This window comes from Struthio camelus, chromosome 1, assembly GCF_040807025.1.
Source record: "Struthio camelus isolate bStrCam1 chromosome 1, bStrCam1.hap1, whole genome shotgun sequence".
Lineage (NCBI taxonomy): Eukaryota > Metazoa > Chordata > Aves > Struthioniformes > Struthionidae > Struthio > Struthio camelus.
In genome coordinates, this window is record NC_090942.1 from 152,511,210 (window position 1) to 152,529,860 (window position 18,651).

Below are 18,651 nucleotides of genomic sequence, written 5' to 3' on the forward strand. Positions count from 1 at the left end.
AAGAAAAGCCAAGTTTGCAAGTTATGAGTCATGCGTGCTGCCTTCCTTGCTTAATTTGTGATGTTGCCCCATAGTCCACTCTCTTGCCATTTAGCTGGGGAGCAGACTTCCAGGAACAGTCTCCCCAAAGACACACAACTACATAGGATGGAAATGCTGTGTGAGTAGGATATTTAAATTGTCATGGAATACCTAACTTAGGTCATTAATGGGGCAAGAAAGTAAATGAGCTGATAGGATTTTTTTTTCATTGAATTTGCATAGTTCTTTGATAGTATTAAGGTATCTTAGGGGAAAAAAACAATCCCCTAACCAAACTCGGCACCTATCAACACTTGCTTTTGAACCTTTCAAAAAAAAAAAAAAGAGGAAAAAGAGAGAGAGAGAGACAGCAATACTGTGTGGAGAAAAAAGTGGCAAGAAGTAGGTGTATTAACTGGTTTTGAGAGTGTGGGTAGGATTGAAGTTTATAGTGTTCTGCAGATCCTGGCAGTCTACCATGGATTCCCCTCGTCTCTATAGCTTTTCAGCATGCAAAAAGCCCACTGAGATGAGAAATAAACAGCGTGTTGCTGTTGGACATGATGGGGCATATGTTTAAGTAGCGGATCCAGTTAAAGATCCACTTAAACTTTGCTCTGAGTTTAACTCTCCATGAAGCACGTTTGATGAGAAGAACTGCGTTTTAAAATCCTCCATATGTAAATAACCTTTTTTGTCATCCACATGAGAAGAAACAGCACAAGACTTGAGGTGAGCAGGCTCAATTCCATTGACCTGCTCATCCCAGTTCTGTGTTTGGATAACTTTAAAAATAGAACGGTGCGGTAGCTGTCTTAAAAATATTCTTATATTCCCGCCTGGGGTGAGCAAGTGTTTTAATATAAATAGATTCACGGAAGGGAGGGCAAGATAGGAGGGGAGAATCTGTAAGAAACAACAAGCAGTTTGGAAATACCAGTTAATAAACTCTTTAACGTGATCTAAATAGAGGGAATGTGTTGGTATGTTGTTTTCCGTGCGGGAGGAAGGGACGCTCGGGTGACAGCACTCACGTTTTGTCACGGCCCCCACCCCAAGACCTGGTAAGCGGGCAAACCCTCGCTCCCGAGGTGATGTCGCCTCCGTTACTTGTTGCTGCTACCCAGGGCAAACTGGGCAGCCACCTCCGTCAGCTGGCGCTGGAGTCAGCCGTCCTACGGTTAACACGGTCAGGGCGGTATCTAGATCGCTGTCCTCGTTGCGTATTTTGTATCTGTGCTTCACTTTCTGTCCGGGGGACAGTTATCCCGCGATCTCCAGCGACTGAGATTTGGCATCTAGCAATGTTTTTGAGAACCTGCTGTTTTCAGTTAGCGTGGGTCGTGTTTTGCAATCTCGCGACGTTTTTCGGATGCTTGGACGGTAATTACAGGCAATTTGCTGGGAGAAACGAAGTTCTGAGAGGCTCCATGTGCCCCATGTCCTGGGGGGGGGGTGAGGGAACTCGGGAGGCCTCGAGGCACCATGACTCCAGACAGCACTAAAACAGGGGCGTCATTCTGCAAGAAAAATGCTGTCCCGCTGGAGTTTTAGGGAGTCGTATTGCCAAGTTTGTGTGTGGATGGGGCCTTAATGTTTACCACATTTATCAAATGCCTTGGGAGTTGGATCTGAATAAGTCTTAATCCCAGTAGATTGCGTTCGAAGGGTTTCTTCCATCTATGACTTCTATAGTGCTTTCATAGCATTCAGCCGCTTATGATTTTATTTATTTATTTTAATTTGGACAAATCTTTCCAGAGCAAAAGCTGGCTATGAAAATCTGAAGAGCAATTGCCAAAACAGGAATACTTAGCTATTTTATGTTGCAAGCAAAACTGTACCAGCATGCTAATAGTTTGACAAGTCTGTTCTTGAGCAGAGCTTTTAAGCAGATAAACAAACAAACAAAAGCTCTGCTCATGCTTATATGCTGTGCTTGTGATGTTTGCTTTCTTTCCTGCCTCTAAAAATGTTTTTAATAACATGAATGTGGCTTCAAAATGTCCTTTTACTTCTCGCATATAAATCAATTTGTCATGCCAACCCCCCCATCCCATATACACTGTAGATGCTTAGAATTTGCAGTGCTCCATACATTACGAGAGTATCTAGAGTAATTTTTAACAATATTCTGAAGATGACCAGGGTTTACATTTGGCCTGGGATACTGGGAATCCCACATTTCCCACAGTCTGCAGTTCCCCTGCTTTGCAGTCCCTCAGGAGGGCTATAGAGAAGCCTTTCCCATCCCCGCTGCAGAAACGGCAGAGAGAAACACTAGCGGTAGCTGTGCTCTGCTGTGTAGCTGCTGTGGCTGAAGTTTTGACAGAGAATAGCGGAGGTATCAGCAGGAGCCTTTAAAGCTGCAGGGGGAAGACAGTTGGGATGGCGTATATTAGTCATCCAGAGTGGGCTAGTCTCACAGGGAAGAATGTCTTCTCCAGCAAAGCTGTGAAACTGAGCCTGGGAAACTTCAGGGTTCCCTCTGGAAATAACAAGCCCAGCAGTAGTTCATAGATTTAAAATGACAAATAAAGCAAACTTTCTGTAAAACAAATGGCATCCTGTGGATTTCTCGCTACTTTCTTCGTTCTTCTGTGTGCCACTTCTTGTATTCGGAGTGTGTTCTGCCACCATTTTAGCATCTCTGGTTTTCTGCTGAAACAATGCTGAATGATATCTCACTGTTTTTTAAAAAAGTTTCCTTTTTCTCAGTCTTCCTCAGTATTGTGGTCCCCCACTCCCACCCCGAGATGGCCTTGTTCCTCTGTTATCTTTAGCGTATTCTTTTTGTACTTCAAACCATGCTTCGCTGTCGTCTTGGGCCTTTTAATTCCTTCCACAGAGCAGTGGAAAAGGGGCAGAACTAAGAGAGGAGACATTTTTCCACCAGGGTGTGATGCATTTTTTTCCTCCTCCCTTGGTGGTAGTAGTTCTTAAGTAAGGAGAAGACCACAAGCTTTTGCCATTAGGCAGAGGTCCAAGGTGGGAAACATGAGTTGTACCTCTCCTGGGCTTGCTGAAAGGCTTTTGATCAAAAAGAAGTAAGGTGACGGTAAGGTCAGCTTTGGCCATTGCACACAGTTTTAGGACCCTAGCTTTGTTTCAAAATCCAAACTAGTTTGAGACCAAACTGTAAAAAGAAATGCTTGTAATAAAGAGACTTTACAGAAAAGACAGAAGCCTGAGTAGAGTAATTTATTTATAGAAACCATGTGGATCAGTTAAGAAGGGGAGAGTGCAGCACTTAAAAGTTGTAAAAGAAAATGGAGGCTGTGATTTCTGCAGCCCATGATCCGAATCCTTTGTAATGCACCAGCAATACCTGGACATCACATCCTCCACGTAGGTAAAAAGGTGTGAAGGGGCCTAGATTATTCCGAATAGACTAGTGGTCTGGGGTGCCAACCTTGAGAAAATTGTAAAGATATGAAGAAGTTACTCCAGGAAAAAGGATATCATTAATGTCGATCAACAACAACAAAATATGCATGTATAGGTGTCTGTCTAGGAAGCGTAGAAATTGGTAAGAAGAAAGATTCTGTAAAGAGGATCTATGACTTTAGTGGAATGTATTGTGTTTTTTATCATTCTTTATTTGTGCATGAAGAAGAGAAATCCAGAAATGTAGTTTGTATACCTCTTCCTGAAAAGCCGACTGATTCAGAGGAGGGCGTTTGGAGATGAGGTTTGGGAAAAGCATGAGGAGATCAGGCTGTTTGACTGGAAGTCTGTGCAGAGTGCTGTGTTTAAGCAGAGGGCAGGAAAATACTAATGCTAGAACCATTGCTAAGTGTCTATTTATTTAAAAAAAAAAAAAAAGCTAATTTATATGGCCCAACCCCCTGTAAAAATATACTAAAGAAAAAAGTTTCAGGGTATGGTTTCATGAGTCAGCTCAGCTGAATTAATAGCTCGCCAGTGCTGGAAGGAGGCCACCTTGCTCCCCATCTCTCAGCCACATGATCCCCCGTATACCAGCCCTGGCTGTCCTCTGGCTGCAGAGCAAACCAACTCCATTTGCTGATCTTCATCTACTCCTCCTGTGACAGCTTGATTTTTTTTTTTTTTTTTTCTTCATTAACTTTCTGCCATGTTAGTGATCTAAATCAGCTTAACATATCATCAGGCAAGTGCCAGAATGAGCTCGATGCATAGTTCTCCGATGAGCAACAGGGGAAGGGAGGGCTAGGCGAGGGGCAGAGTAAGAGCTCCCGCAGTAGCTGGGATCTCTTAATTCAGCTCAGGGTGCACTGGGTAGCCGTACCCTTACTGTGGGGGGGCTGGGGAGAGGCATTGTCATCTTCTTGCCTTGTGAAGACCAAACCAAAGAGAAATATCATTTTACAACCACCTAAGCATGCTTGTGTTTACCCAGTGTAAGGTATCACCTGGGTACCAAGCACCAATGCCTGGACCTAAAACATATAGTTTTTGGAGTATAATCACTCTTGAATGTTAATGAACTATCAGTCCTGATTATGAGTTTCGCAAAAGCAAGCGGGAAGGAAGCTGCACATACATTCTCTTTGTGTTTGAAAGGATAAATTACAAAGATTAATGTGGAGAAAAAGAATAGCTTCCAAGATTTCGTATAAGAACATTTTAAAAAGAACCTTTCTTCTTTTTAGCTATCTATCTGGAGTATTTGTTGTTCTTAACATGAAGTAATAGAAGAGAAGGGTCCTGCAGGGATGGGGAAACCCCGTGTCAGGAACTCCTATCTGCGTCTTTTGCTCTGTGCGTGTTGAAGCGATGGGGTAAAATGCTGGTTCTGATGGTTCTCTCTGTTTTTCAGGGTCGGCATGTCAAAACAGGTCAGTTGGCAGCCATCAAAGTCATGGACGTTACGGAGGTGAGTAGAGAAACATTCCGCTATATTAGCGATAAGGGCAAAATTGAATAATAAGGGCTGGCATACGGCTTAACTCGTATGTATGTTTAAGAGCATGGTTCTCGCATTTGAACATTTGCTTGCTGTTTGCAGGACCTGACCTCTCAAGCCCATCTGCCTTTTATGAGATTTCTGTGTGTTCATGAGGGCCAGAGGCCCCTGTACACAAATTGCTTTGGCTGGTCCCAGGACGAAGGAGCACGTGTAGCGCTTCCTTTTCAGGAAGTTCTCAGATTGGGGGGGGGGGGGGGGGGAGAGGGGAAGGACGGATTCCCCACTTCCTCCCCCCCTTTTTTTTTTCTTTTTTTATTCCTGTGTCTGCCTTACAGAAGAAGAAGGTGAGGAGGCTGCTTGAAGTGAAGGACAGTAGTTTCACTGGTACATTTGCAGCCTAAAAAGGGTATACATTTATTCAGAGGAAATGGGTCCAGTAAAGTTCCCAGAAGCCTGGAAGCAGAAACATCTGCTGAAATGATGAGCAGATTGCTGGCAGAATTCAGCGGTGTAAAGTAGTAGTTGTAACTGACCCAGAGGGATTTACTGCGGAGCTTTAGATGGGAAAGACGGGAAATTAACCCAGTCAAAGAAATAAAAAATATATGCCTGTATTTTAATCCTTAGATGTCCTGTAAGTATAGGTTATACTGTTTGAAAAGCAGTCAGTTTAAAGTAAGTTTTAAAAGCAGATTAGAAAAAGGATAGATGATTCCGTTTTGTTGATTCCGTTTGTGTTATGTAGATTTACATCTGCCAATGAACACAACAGTTTCATATTTAAAATCAGATGAGATCCTTCTGAGTGATACGCACGATGTTTAACTGATAGTGCACTTCTGAAGAGAGGCTTGGAACTAAGCATCTTACTAAACTCCTCCGTCTTATATTTAGGGAGGATATTAGGAAGATATTTTCCCTTATATTCGGGAAGAATTACATTAATCCCCAGAGTGTACACTGCAGGAAGCAGGGGTCCTTTGGCAAGCTGGTCATATTAAGCATAAACTCCTACAGGGGTATTGCTGCAAAATGTTTTATATTTTGATGGCGTGTGCATAGGCCCCAGCAAGTAAAAATGGACTTGGACACAGGCTCCTAAGAGTGCGGATGGGGAGTAATGGGTAAACAGGCAGGAGAAGGAGGGAAGCAAGAAGGCAGGGATAGGCTGACTAATAGGACTTCGGTCATATCTCTGTATCTCCCTGTGATCGATGCACAGTGTGACTGCTGTTCTCTAACTTAAGCTGTTGTGTCTGCCAAGAGCAAGACATTCTTGCTTTGTAAGATAGCCTGATAAAAATCAATTTTCAGCTGGAGATTTTCAAAGACTGCCTTCGTGAAGAGGCAATACTATTTTGCTGCAGTTAACGTGTAGACAAAACAGAGAAGAATGAAGGTGCATTGACTTAAAGTGAATGTTCTTTGCACAGCAGATATTTCCATTGTGCAGCAAGTAATTTTAAATAAGGCAGTTTACTGGACTGTGCGGAACAAAAGCTTCTTCCATAACATTAAGTTTGGCTGTACTGCACACTCTCTCTGTTTTTAATAGCATATATTAATCACAAACAGTTGTAATTGAGAGGCTGCACAGCAAAAGGAAAACAATTGAAAAATGCTGCGTATAGCATGGCTGAGCTCATGTTGCAAGAGAAGGCTTATGTTTTGAAACTTTCTGTAATTGTTGGCTGGTTTTGAAACACTAATTTTGTATTGGCGCTCTCTATCTTCTATCTCACAAGCCCATGTTTTTTTTAGGGGATGAAGGACAGTCAAGGGGAGGAGCTCTGAGATGTTAGCCCCATGCAACTTAAAAGCATCATAGTTCTTTACCAATGGGATTCATGTGTTTTGCTTCAAAGTAATGAGCCTGCGGAGGCTAAAAACATGGTGTAAATTCTTCCAAGTCATGCTAAGTCAGCTCCACCTCGTAACACTGGACATGCATGATGCTGTTCTATGCACCATTTTCTCAGCAGCAGATGTGTCCCTAGGATATGCCTGTCCGCTCTTGCTGCCCATGGCCACTCGTTCCCTGTCTGCCTCCCAATACTTGTGCAACTTCCCGGCACAACTGCCCCTGCGGCCAGATGGTGAACTGGATCAGCGAACAGGCCCAGCTTCCAGGTTAAAAATACCCTCGTGCTTCTCTTTTCCCTGGTTATTTATAACCTGGATTGGTTCACTGATCTAGTTTAGCACATGACATTACAAACAGTTGTGCCGTTGCTACGAAGAAGGTGGCATGAGATTGGAAAAGAGGCGCCGACGGCGGTGGGGCAGGAATAGCTCAGGCTGACGTTGCTGCCAGAGATGGTGTTAATCATCAAGCCATGGCTTGAGTACCTCGAGGTGTGGTTTCGCGAACATCTCCTTTGGCTGGCAGACCTCATTTAAAGCAGCTCCCTCCTCGTTCTAGTTCGGCACAACTTAAGGAGAGAGTAGGAGGAGAGAACGTGGGGATGGATGGGGAGGCAGAGGGGGAAGTGGCTGCCGCAGCCTGCACCATGCTGAAAGAAAAGCTGAAGGAACCACAGCTTCGTATTTACATTCTCGCCCTGCTTCAAAAGCTACGTTTATATGAACTGCACTCACAGACTAATGGTCACTGTGCACATGCAAATAGGGAAAAGAGCTTGAATGGAAACTCTTCCACAAAACTGAAGCTGGGACTTTGTTGAGTAGCTACTGAAGCTCTAGGTGATTTTCTACTTCTATAAATGTTTTCCTGGCAGTGTTATGTCTTTCTGCTTAAATACAATGGGTGCTGTGGATGATATCTGATTGTTTTGTCTGACCTGTGTTGGGAACAGACGGAAGGCTTTCTTCCTTCTCAGCTCTGATCCAGTGCTTGCTTTGCCAAACAGCAAACAGAATATCTAATGTGTTGGCAAGCTGTGTGAGCACACCCCAGATTTTCAGTTATCAGGGCCCAATTCTGCAATTCTTGCATTGTTCAGGATTACCAAGGTTATATCAATTCTGGGCTGCAAAGCTTTGAGTACTCAACAGAAGGAGTGTCAAAGTCAAGGTGAACGCTTTTCTTAAGAAGTTTTAGTTGGCATGAAGAAAATGAGGTAGTATAACCTCCAACTAGAGAAGCTGGAAGAAACGTTATGTCTCGAACTGTGCACAGCACCATCAAAATGTTCTTCACCCTCTTAGCTTTTCTTGTGGTTTTCTCTTCTGATTTTAATTTTGAAAAGAATGGTGGTAAGGATGAGAAAAGAGGAGGTGGGCTGAAGATATCAGCCGGATCTTTGACTATGTTATGACTAGTTAGTACTGCTGCCTGAAATGTTGGGGGGGTGTTGACATGCATAAAACTTTCCTGTCTCTTTGCCTTCCCTCCTCTCTAAACAAATTAAGAAAAGATCTACAAGTCATCTTACAGAATTGCATTTGTAGATCAAATTTTCACTATTCTGAGGGTGAAACTGGAGTGCATGTAGGGTGAAAACTTCCATTTCAGCATAGAACAAATAAAAACAAAACAAACAGCAGCCTTCATCCGTTGAAAGCTATTCTATTGTTGGAATGAATTCAATGACCTTAAAAGGGGAACAATATGAACTATCGGCATATACATGCTTTAAAAATTATTTTCTGAAATGTACATATGTAGGATTAATCTCAGGCTGTGTGCGTGCAGTGGGGGGAGGCCTTATTTGAGAGATTCTTGTAGGCTGTCTGTAATCTTTCTACTCTAGGGTCTCAGCTCCTTATGGGGCTTTGTTTTACAAAAGACTGTTTTTAGCCAGAGTTGCGCCTTTCACAAAGGGCGCTTACTAACTATACTGTTAGGTTTCCAGAAGTTACTCGCTACATACTGTATGTAGTGTAGCATACCAAGTGAACCATGACTGATGTTATCAGATGCAACACAAGTATGCTGTAAGATTTGGCAGTCACCGTTTAGTTAGACGAACCAATTTTCTTGTGAAGCAAAAAAACATTTAAAACTTAGCAAAGCTTACTTGGCAAATCTGTGTGCATCTAAGCTGTTAACTTGCATTACGCCCTAAACAGACAGCTTGACTCTGCTTAACTCTTGGAGGCTTTCTTTGCAGCTGCAGAGTTGTTTCCAGTATCAGTCTAGTGCTCCACTTCCAGAGATGCTTTTCCATTTGAAATATTTAGTCACTAATTTTGAGGGAAAAACACAATCGCTGCTTCTCTTTCTATTTGTTATCACACCTGACACTGCTGCTTCTTCCTCCTACCTCTTCCCACACATGCTCTTGGCATCCTTTAGGATAAAGTTTTCTTCATGCTTTTTTAATAGCAGCATTTCTCAGCTCTTGTGTTTCATGACTTGTCCAGCCTAGTCTGTGTAAAATTGTGCTAAATAAACAACTGGATATGGTATCCTGCTGTTTTATGAAATAAGTTGGATTACTTTTCATGCTTACCTTGCCCTTTCTGGACGTTATGCAGCGAAATTAACAACCCCAAACCCAAACCTCCAGGCCCGCACAGAAACATGGCACATCTCCTGTACCTAGGCAGCGAAAGTTGCCAAATTAAGCTTTGACATCTCCCCAACTCAGCTGATTGCTTTTTATCTGCGCAGTGTAGCAGGCCAGTCACTTTGATTCTTATGAGCCTACGTGGTGTTATAAGTCATGATCTTTATATTCATGGTCCAGAAAACATCTCAAAAGTGGTCTGCAGAAAGAATGCTGATAGATTTAAAAAAAAAAAAAAAAAAAAAAGCATATGTGTTTCCACACAGGCGGACAGAATGAGGGGAAAACAAAAATAATGAACACTAAAAGTTTAGCCTGATTTCTTTCTTCCCCACGAAAACCAGAAGATGATCATAGAACTTGATCTTTTTGGAGGAAAAATAAAATGTTAATGCATCACCTTAAAAGGCTGAGAAATGCAAATCTTCACTGCGCTGTGGAGTAGAGCTGGGGCCAAGCCAGTCTGAAGAGGCTGCATGTGGCCTAGCTTGATAGTGTGGAGATGACAGCACACTGCTTTACCTAGCTTAGCACAGCTTCCTGACAAAGCGTTTCTGTATCAATCTGCGGCTGACTGCTGAGTTAGCCAAAGCAAACTTGAAGTCCGTATAGCTGCCATGAGCCTTTGCTGTGTCCCATCCTCTCAATAAGAAGTGTGGAAAATGGATCTGGGGAACCTAAAAATTTGAATTTCTCACTAGCGCCCTAATTGCTTGTCTGCCAAGTGTGAGCTTGATTCCTGTCCGTACAAAACGCTGCAGTCTCTGGCCGAACAACTGTCTGGCAAAACAAAGAATGGTTTTGTGGAAGAGGAATAAATAGGAAAGGTATTTACAATGTATTCAGCCCTGCTGGTCCGGTCTCTCCTGAAGCTGATTAACCTGTGATCTGTTCCAGATTGGCTCAGTGCAAATGCTGCCGTGAGCTTTCTGCTGCAGTTCAGAGAAAAAACAGAGCAGGACAGAACGGTCCCTTGAGCTGTGACATCTGGTTTGGGAGGAGGTCAAAAAGAGCTGTGGTGGTCTTGGTGCTAGTGGGGCAGCCTTTTCTCAGCTGCAAAGAGTATTCGTGTTAATTGCCTGTTCCCCTCACCAAACTGAGGGAACTGCACCTCCGCTCCGTGCCCTTCCTGAGCGCTTTGGCTCAGTGCTGCCCCGCTTTCCCACGGCCGCTCATCTCTGCGGCTGTCCAGAGGCACGGCCAGTTGTCCCAGCGGCGCTGGCACGGTCTGCCGTGTCGAGTGACCTCTGCGTGGGGCCAGTCTCCGCTGGAGCCGAGTCAGCTCTGTGCTGCTGGCTTCTCTCCGAGACCCCCTGGTCAGACGGGGCACTGACGCTGCGCTCCAAGCAAAGGCGCCTTCAGAGGGACGCAGAGCGGAGGAGCAGAGCTAGCCTCGTGGGGGCTTGCAATGTCAGAGTTGGGCCCCAGTCCACGTGCGGCAGATCAGCGCTTAGTCTGCCAGTTCGTAGTTGTAACAAAGGAGAAGGACGTTTAATTCTGGGCAGCCTTTGGTCCTCTGTAGCGAAGGGAGCCTGACTACTAGAAACAGTGACTTTATCTCCTGGCAAAGCAAATACACCTAACACCTGGCTTTAGTCAGTTTTGAGATTTTGGACGCAATCCAAGAAATTTTCCTGGAGTTTTCCTGGAACTAGTTCCAACGCTGGCACCAGTTTGTATAAAGGGCAAGTTTTCACTCTGTTAATCAGAGTCCTGGGGTAGTTAGCAAAGACTGTCGGGCTGGAGAAGCTAAAATCGGGAAGAGGGAGGATGCCAAGTTTCACTCTGTAGCGGCAGAACAGGAGAGAGGCTGGAGAGGGAGCTCCATGGGGAAGTGGGTCAGGCTGCTTGAGGTCAGGCCAGGCTGTTGCGAAGCAGCTTGGGAAGCTCTGTGCAACGTGGATCAACGGCAGAGAGCTAGTTAGAAGGTGCTGGGTCGCTATGTTCCCTGCAAAGAGCACCTTCTTGCTGGTGCTGTTTGGTTGGAGGAAAAACTGGCAACGGGAGTTGAGGGAGAAAGTAAAATGTTCTTTATGCTTGTTTCTACGCCTGCTTTTTCCAGCATACAGTTTCTTCTTAGTGAGAAATTTCCACCTGAGTGGAAGGCTGGTTACACGCACAGCCTATTGTCAGTTGTCTTTGTGGATATATGCTATGTTTCAGTGTATATCTATGTAAATATATATTTTAACATGCTTTGTTTTGGAACTTAACTGTTTCACAGCTGGAAGAAACAGATATTGTCCTTTTGCCATAAAAATCCTTGAGGGCACCATTGCTGCCTCACCAGTATCTATTATCTGTCAGCAGCAAAAGGGTTTTGATTGTGAAGGCTTAGTGTGGCTCTTCTAGTAGGATTCCTGTTGCATGGCTTGTCAGCTTATGTCAGGAGCTGGCTTCATACTCAAGGTCGATCGTGAATCACCGGATTAAGAAGGTGCAAAGAGAGCTGTATTGTCTCTGCCTTCCCCTCATCCGCGTGCTTACGCCAGGTCTGATGTGCAAGGCCTCTGTGCGGTCTACCAGAAAATGTTTTGCTGCTGCCCCATAAATCATAACATAATTTAGACTGTACTAACTGAATTTATGGCTGCATCGAGGGAACTTTGCTGTAGTCTAGAGTGCAGTCCAATCTCCTCCTTTCAGGGAGATGGCTTTTATGTTTTGCCCAACGTGGCTGTAAGAGAACCACGTAACATGCTGTAGCACAAGAGAGGGTGGTCAGGACACACTCGATAGCCAAACCGCGCCGCTGAGATCTGTTATCGCTGACCAGTAAGTGAGAGTGTGCACTTACGTACTTGGAGCATAGTGCAAAACAGCGTGCTGTGTGGGCCCCGGCTGACTTCCATTGGCAGAAGGGTGGGAATGCTGGTATGTATTAAGGTTTGTGTACGAGTTTGGAGCTCTTTGGCCAAGTGTGGGCCTTTTTCTTAAAAATTCCTTTCCCTTGGTGTGGTAATAAAACTGCACTGACACACTCAGAAGCGAAGGATAAGTCATGTAGACCAGCTAATGATGACTGTCACCACTGTTTTAACGAGTGGGACAGGTGCTTGAATCACAGCTTTGGAGTACTGGTTATAGTTCCAAGACTCACGTATTTAACTGCAGTCCTGCCCATATATTCTGGCAGTATCGAGGCTTGGTACCTGCAATATTCTGGAGACTTGCATTGTTAGAAAAGTCACCAGTGATAAGTGTGATTTTTCAAAAGGTTTTCAAAGGAATGGCTGCTAGCATCTGTATTAGGGACATCTGGACCCTAATATGAGCAGTGGTGAAAGCTCAGTGTGAGTAGACTGCGGATGCTTTCACAATCATGATATTTAACCTAGTGGTCATGCCTGCACTGACATGAATTTGAGCAATAATGGCTGTGGCAGTTCTAATGATGGAGCATTTCTTTGGAGCTGACGGAAGAGTCCATGCAGGCAGCCTGGACGCAGGCATTTTACCACTGTGTTATCGAGCACTTTTTGTTAGAACTGCCTGAAGACGTTGAAGTTCTGATGGGAAACAGAAATGTTGTGTGTGCAGATAATAGCAAAAAGCATGGGGCTGCATTTTGTATAATTTCTGTCAGATACACAGCACAGCTCAATTTACCACTGGTGAATCAGACATATTGTCTACTCAAGGAAAACAAGACAACGCTGTCAATACAGTGCAAGAACATGTGTGCTCTTGTCAGTTTGGGCAGACTGAAGACAAAGAGGATTGTGACAGAGCATTGTGCTTTAATTGTAGCAGGTATCTAGGCTGAAACCTGGTGCTGTGGCATATTACTGCTATCTGAATTGGCAAGCAAGAGATCACAGTTTCAGTGTGAGCTACTCTTTTTCGGAGGGGCGCTCTGAACTTAGGCTTGGGCATGAGGATCAAAGGTATGGGAATTAATCTGCTGTTTGTGTTAACGGGGTTATATCTGCTGGAAACATGATCTGTCTTGACTGTTGTTAATTGTAGTTTCATAAACCCCACCTGCATCTGAGTTCCTCCTGTTTTTACTGTGTCATTCCGTCTTTTTATTTTGACTTCCTAAGGAAACGAGGCTTCTCAGTGATAATGCATTTGTGTCCTGCCCTTTTTTCCACCAAATATCTTTTGAATCCACTGGCTAGCTTCAGCCAAGCTTAATGAGAGAGAAATTCCAAAGATATGAGCTCCCAACAAGTTATGTGGAAATTGGCAGGCTGCACAGGGAAGAGGGAGGGTGCAATTTATTGCCTCTGCTTTGGGAATGGTAGGCAGAACGTAGCCACTGTCTATTATCAGTCAGCTGGCCACAGTGCTGTAGCAAATCAGTGGGAAGCGGTAGATAACTTTTTTTAAGAAAAAGTTCTAATGCTCAGCTTTCACATGAATGCCGTAGCTATAAGATTCATGCAGGTTGGCACACACAAACAATTTTCAAGCATTTAAAAAATTTCCTCTGGTTCTTTCTTTAGTTTATAGACCTACAAACGGGGTTGGGCATTTAAGATTATTTTATGTGATCTCTTCCTCCCCGCCCCCTTTTTTTTAACATGTGCCTGTATATGTATATAAATATGAAATAGCAATGTTGTTCTCTAATGTTTACTGAGAGAAAAATACTTGCTCTAAGTCCCTTGGCAGCACTCCTTTTGCAAGACAGAGTTTGAGTGATTGTGTAGGGAGTTGTTGGCTAAAATACAGCCTCAAAACCCAGCTCCTAAAACTAGAGATTATGGCGGAAAGTGCTAATGCAGAAGAATTCATTCTACTCTAAGCTGATCTGTAGCTACGATTAACGCTCCCCTTGTGCCTAACAGGAAAGCATTCGTCTTCCTCCGTGCCGAATCTCTTAATATGCGGGAGGAAGCACGTGGCTGTGCCAAGCGTTAGGAGAGCCACGAAGGTGCTGTGCAAACTAGTTTAGCTGATCAGTTCAGGAGAAGATGCCCTTTGTCTTCTGATCCTGGAGATGTCTTAAGTCCTTTTCCAGCAAGGAGCTTGCGTGTAACTCCTCTAGCTAGATTTGATCCAAAAGAGATTAAAGCCCTGTGAATGTGCCCCTATGTAGCCTCACAAAAAGAAAGAACATTTTCTGCTGCTAAATGAGAACTGCAAAGGTTTTAATTCATTGCCATTGTATGACAAGGATTGGTGCTTCATAATAAACGTACAGTTCAGCTTTGTTCTCCAGTCCTTGCCGTCTCTCTTGTTAGTAAAACCCTGCTTCAAGCAGAGGTGGTTTTTTGGAAAAGACTGGGAATCTAGCGAAGGAAAGGATCCCTTCTTTTTGTTCTGATGATTCCCAGCTAATTTTTTCATGTCAGGCTTTACTTCTCCAATATTTTGACTTGGGAGCAGCGTCTCTGCGAAGTGAGAGAATTAACTGCAGAAGCGGGTACCGTTTCTGTGCGGAGAGCACGTGACGGTTGTGTTTTGCGTCATGTCCACAAGTGAAAAGAGCAGTTTCTGCACCTAGCACATCACTGATGCAGAAGGCACGGTGACAGTCGAGCATCCTGGTCTCTTCTGCTCCTAGTTCAGCCGGATGGTGGGGAGGCTGTCGCAAATGCCCATCTGCAGAGAGGTCGGCTCCAGAAATGAAATAAGCTTCCGTTTTTTTTTTCTGCCTCTTGGTTGATGTGTGAAGTTTTTCACCAGAGGAGGGATATTTTCCACTGTAGCTTTTCCCTGCTGAACTGAATTTTAGTGCTTAATTTCTCGTGTTAAACGAGTTGGTAAGAATTAAGTGGAAATCCTAGTGTAAATTCAGCAGCCTGCGTTCCCTCAGGTGGCGGTTACTCGCCTGGCAAAGCGCCTTGGATGCGAGCGTGGGAGCAAGAAAGGAGAACGTACACGATTCCTGAAAATCCATTTCTGACGCGGAATATTTTAGCGAATGGGAATTTAATTGGGAAAACAGACCACAGGCAAAAGGGAAAGTGAGAATCCCAGTGGCTCACTGTTCGCCCGGCTCCCCCTGCGCTAACCTGTCCTGCCAGCTGTGGCTGCCGGCAGAGAGGCCCTGGTGATGCACCGCTTTGGACTCAGTGAGGCAAAGGCACCCGCGTTCAGGAGAGTTTTATTTGTTTTCTTGCCTATTTCACCTATTTTGTCTAGCACGGATTTGTGTGGTTCTTTCCCTCTCTTCCTCTCTGTGAGACAACCCCTTTTTTAAACTGTGAATGAGTCACCAGTTTTTCAGCTCTGATTTTTTATTTTTCTTTAGCCTCTTCTGCTGTGGCAGTTTGAAACAACTTGTTTAAATGTAAAGGCTTTATGAAGCCTTGGGTCAGTTATAAGGCGGTAGAGTTGTACTGTGTTAGAGATCAGCGAGGGCTGTATTGTCAAACAAGTCTCCACTCAAAATCGAGTTCCTGAGGGTAAACTTGGCTCCTATTTCAGAGTTGCTGCTGCTCCTCAAGTCTGGTTAAAACAATTTAGGAAATGCACATACAAATCAAAATCCTTGATTTGCAACACAAATTATTCGCGTGTTGTCATTTGCACTGTTTTGGTAAAAATGGATGGATCAGCATGTAAATCACAAACAGGCGGTCTCTTGTATACAAATGCAAATGTAAACAAACAAACACCCATATGAATTAATCAAAGGATTTCTCCTACACACAGGAAAGACAGGAGGAGCAATCGCATTTTCCTATTTATAAATACTCAGATGGCACTGTTGTGATAGCAATGCCTCCTCCTGACATAGGCGTGACAGCATCTAGAGATTTCCCCTATGTTCTGTCTACTTCTCCCTCAAAGATGAGGTTTTGCAATATAGCAGAGCCAATTGCATGTCTGGCTGTAACTGAAGGGGCAGGCTGGCCTCCCTTCTCCCCCTTTCCCAGCTTTGTGCTCATGCCCTCTCCCTTGCGACACCACTGGCATTTGTCTCATCTCATAGTTCAGAAAGTTCAAATAGCAAAGAAGGTGGTGGTTGTTTTTTTTTTTTTTTTTTAAATGGGTTAGCTTTCTCCTATTTGCACTCCAGCAAAAGCTTGTCTTGGGGCTAGTGGGGTTGGTTGAGGCAGGGCCGGGAGGTGGGAAAGGCTGCAGCCAGGTGCTGGCCCGTAGCAGCAGGTCGCCCGTTACAGCTCGCAGCGAAGCTGTATGGGAAACGGCACCCACGGAGCAGTTGCTTTGCAGGATCTCCTCTTGCAGGTCTGAGGAAAGGTGGCTGCTGTGGCTCCGTTCCCAGCGCCCATCTTTCTGAGCCACCCGCAGTGGCTGCGGAAGGTGCCCGCGTGCTGCCCTGCACCTGCGGGTTGAGGAACAAAGAACCGAGTCTGAAGCCCTTACGCAGGGATTCCCCCACCCTCTAATTCTTTCCACAGTGCAGCAAGCTATTTTTAGTCTGCTTGCTTGCCTCAGAAATTACTTCACTTTTTGCATTGGACCATTTCCATAACACTTACTGTGATTCTGAATTCCAGTGTTCAGGATAATGTCAGAAGCGAAGAATCGCTGGATGGCAAGCTCAGTGCTAATGGTGGAGCCAGCAAAAACTGTGGTGAGGAGGTGTACGTGCCAGCTGTCTGTCATCTGGTCACCTACAGCAGGCTGGCTTAGGTAAAACCGTATTCTGGGCCAAGCCCTGTGTTTGCAGGCATGCAAACCTAGTTAATCCTGAGTTAGCTAGTGCTTTAGCTAGTGAATGGCAAAAGAAAACAACCCATTAACAGTTCAATCCAGGTAGCCAAAGATGGTTTACCTAGGAAAGGCATCTGCTTGCCTTTAAAGGTAAGTGAATTCCAAAATCAAAACCCCAGTCTGGCCTTGCTTTGTACTTGTACCATTGCTAATTCAGTGGATGTTGCTTTTTCTTCCCCCAGATATTAATTAGATAAGATTTAAATCACCAGTTTCTTTGGCGGTAGTTTCAAAGTGGTCTAAGATTTTTTTGTAGGCCTAAGATGTTTGCAATTTGCAGACTTAACTGTGGGAAACAGTGCTCGTTTTAACATTGTTGGATATGATGCATCTAATGATTTACCACTTGGAGATTAAAAAAAAAAAAATGCAGCCAGTTCTGTAATAGGTGAATTTCAAAAAGCTGGTTGCCAAAGCAGGAGAATATAAGTCAGTGGATTTGGGCAGAGTGTTCCAAACTTTCATAGGAAAGACCTTCTGACACAGCAGCATCCCTGAGGCAGTGCTGGATCTAGAGGGGGGCTGACATAGGCTGGCATTTAACTGGCTGGAATTTTTCTTAAGGACTGAAGTGTGGTTTTTTTTTTTTGTTTGTTTTAGTGATCTCCTCTGCAGCATAGGATGAATGTAGTTGTGGAAAATCAGTAATATTCAGGAGATGTATAATTGGTGCACAGCAGTGATTGTGCCTGTTGTCACAATATAGACCAAACAGTTGGATATTAGTTTTTGAAGTTAAAAAAAAAAAAAAAGACATTTAGTATCATCCCTACTGTCTTGTGAACTTTCCACATGTTTTTCTTCGCAAGGGCCTTAATTAAGAACCACTCATGAAGGACTGATGCCTGTTTTAGATTAGGGGCCTAATCCATGATCCTATCACAAAATGCCCATATATCATCAGCCTTTGGAGGACAAATAGCTTCTTAGCGTGTGGGTAAACAGTTGCAAATGCCCTGCTTAGCATGGCTTCATGAGCTGTTACCTGGTCCTTGAGAGCTGCCTATCTGGACCTACCTTGGCTGATGAGCAGTAATTTATTGCACAATGGTAACTCTCTTTTGCCTAAATTTTTCTCTTAGTGCTGCTAAAAGCGAATGCTGGTGTGATTGCTGTGCTTTTGGCCATCACTAGGGGGCTGGCTTCAGAGCGAGATGCCTATTTGCTTACCACATGATGTGAAGAGCCAGATGTTTCTCCTGAGGTTTGATAACACAGCAACACAACGCTGACCTTTGAGTTATGCTAATAACAGCTTGTTGGCATTCAGTGATTCTTGCATGTTTCATATTCAGAGAATTTGTTCGTTTCTTCATTTTGTTTATTTATTTATTTATTGCCTTTTAGTTAACAGCAGACGTGGTTTTCTTCTGAAAGGAAGCAGCTGTGATGTGCAGGCTGGCGGTGTGCGCAGGCATGCCTGCGCCTATGCTCAAGGTCAGAGCTGCAGTCTTAGCCTTATCGTGACTTGGTGAAAACTCAATTTTGACTGTTGCGTTGCTGTGCATGCTGCAGCTAGGTAAGGCTTATAGGGGAAAGTATCTACTAATGAACCAAAAGAGGAGAGGGAATAAGGGCTGTACTGTGTGAAAGACAACCTTAAGTGGATGTCTGGCTTTGAAGAGGTTTGCC

The 18,651-nt window shown here is 44.1% G+C and overlaps 1 protein-coding gene across 23 annotated transcripts in view; it reads left to right on the forward strand.

Moving 5' to 3' along the window:
* The window catches only part of MAP4K4 (mitogen-activated protein kinase kinase kinase kinase 4), a 168,041-nt gene that overhangs the window by 74,629 nt on the left and 74,761 nt on the right, over positions 1–18,651 (forward strand). For all 23 annotated transcript variants that reach the window (XM_068925062.1, XM_068925104.1, XM_068925124.1 and 20 more), the window contains exon 3: positions 4,823–4,879. In XM_068925062.1, coding sequence (XP_068781163.1) covers positions 4,823–4,879 — 57 coding nt within the window. The remainder of the gene's footprint in view (positions 1–4,822; positions 4,880–18,651) is intronic.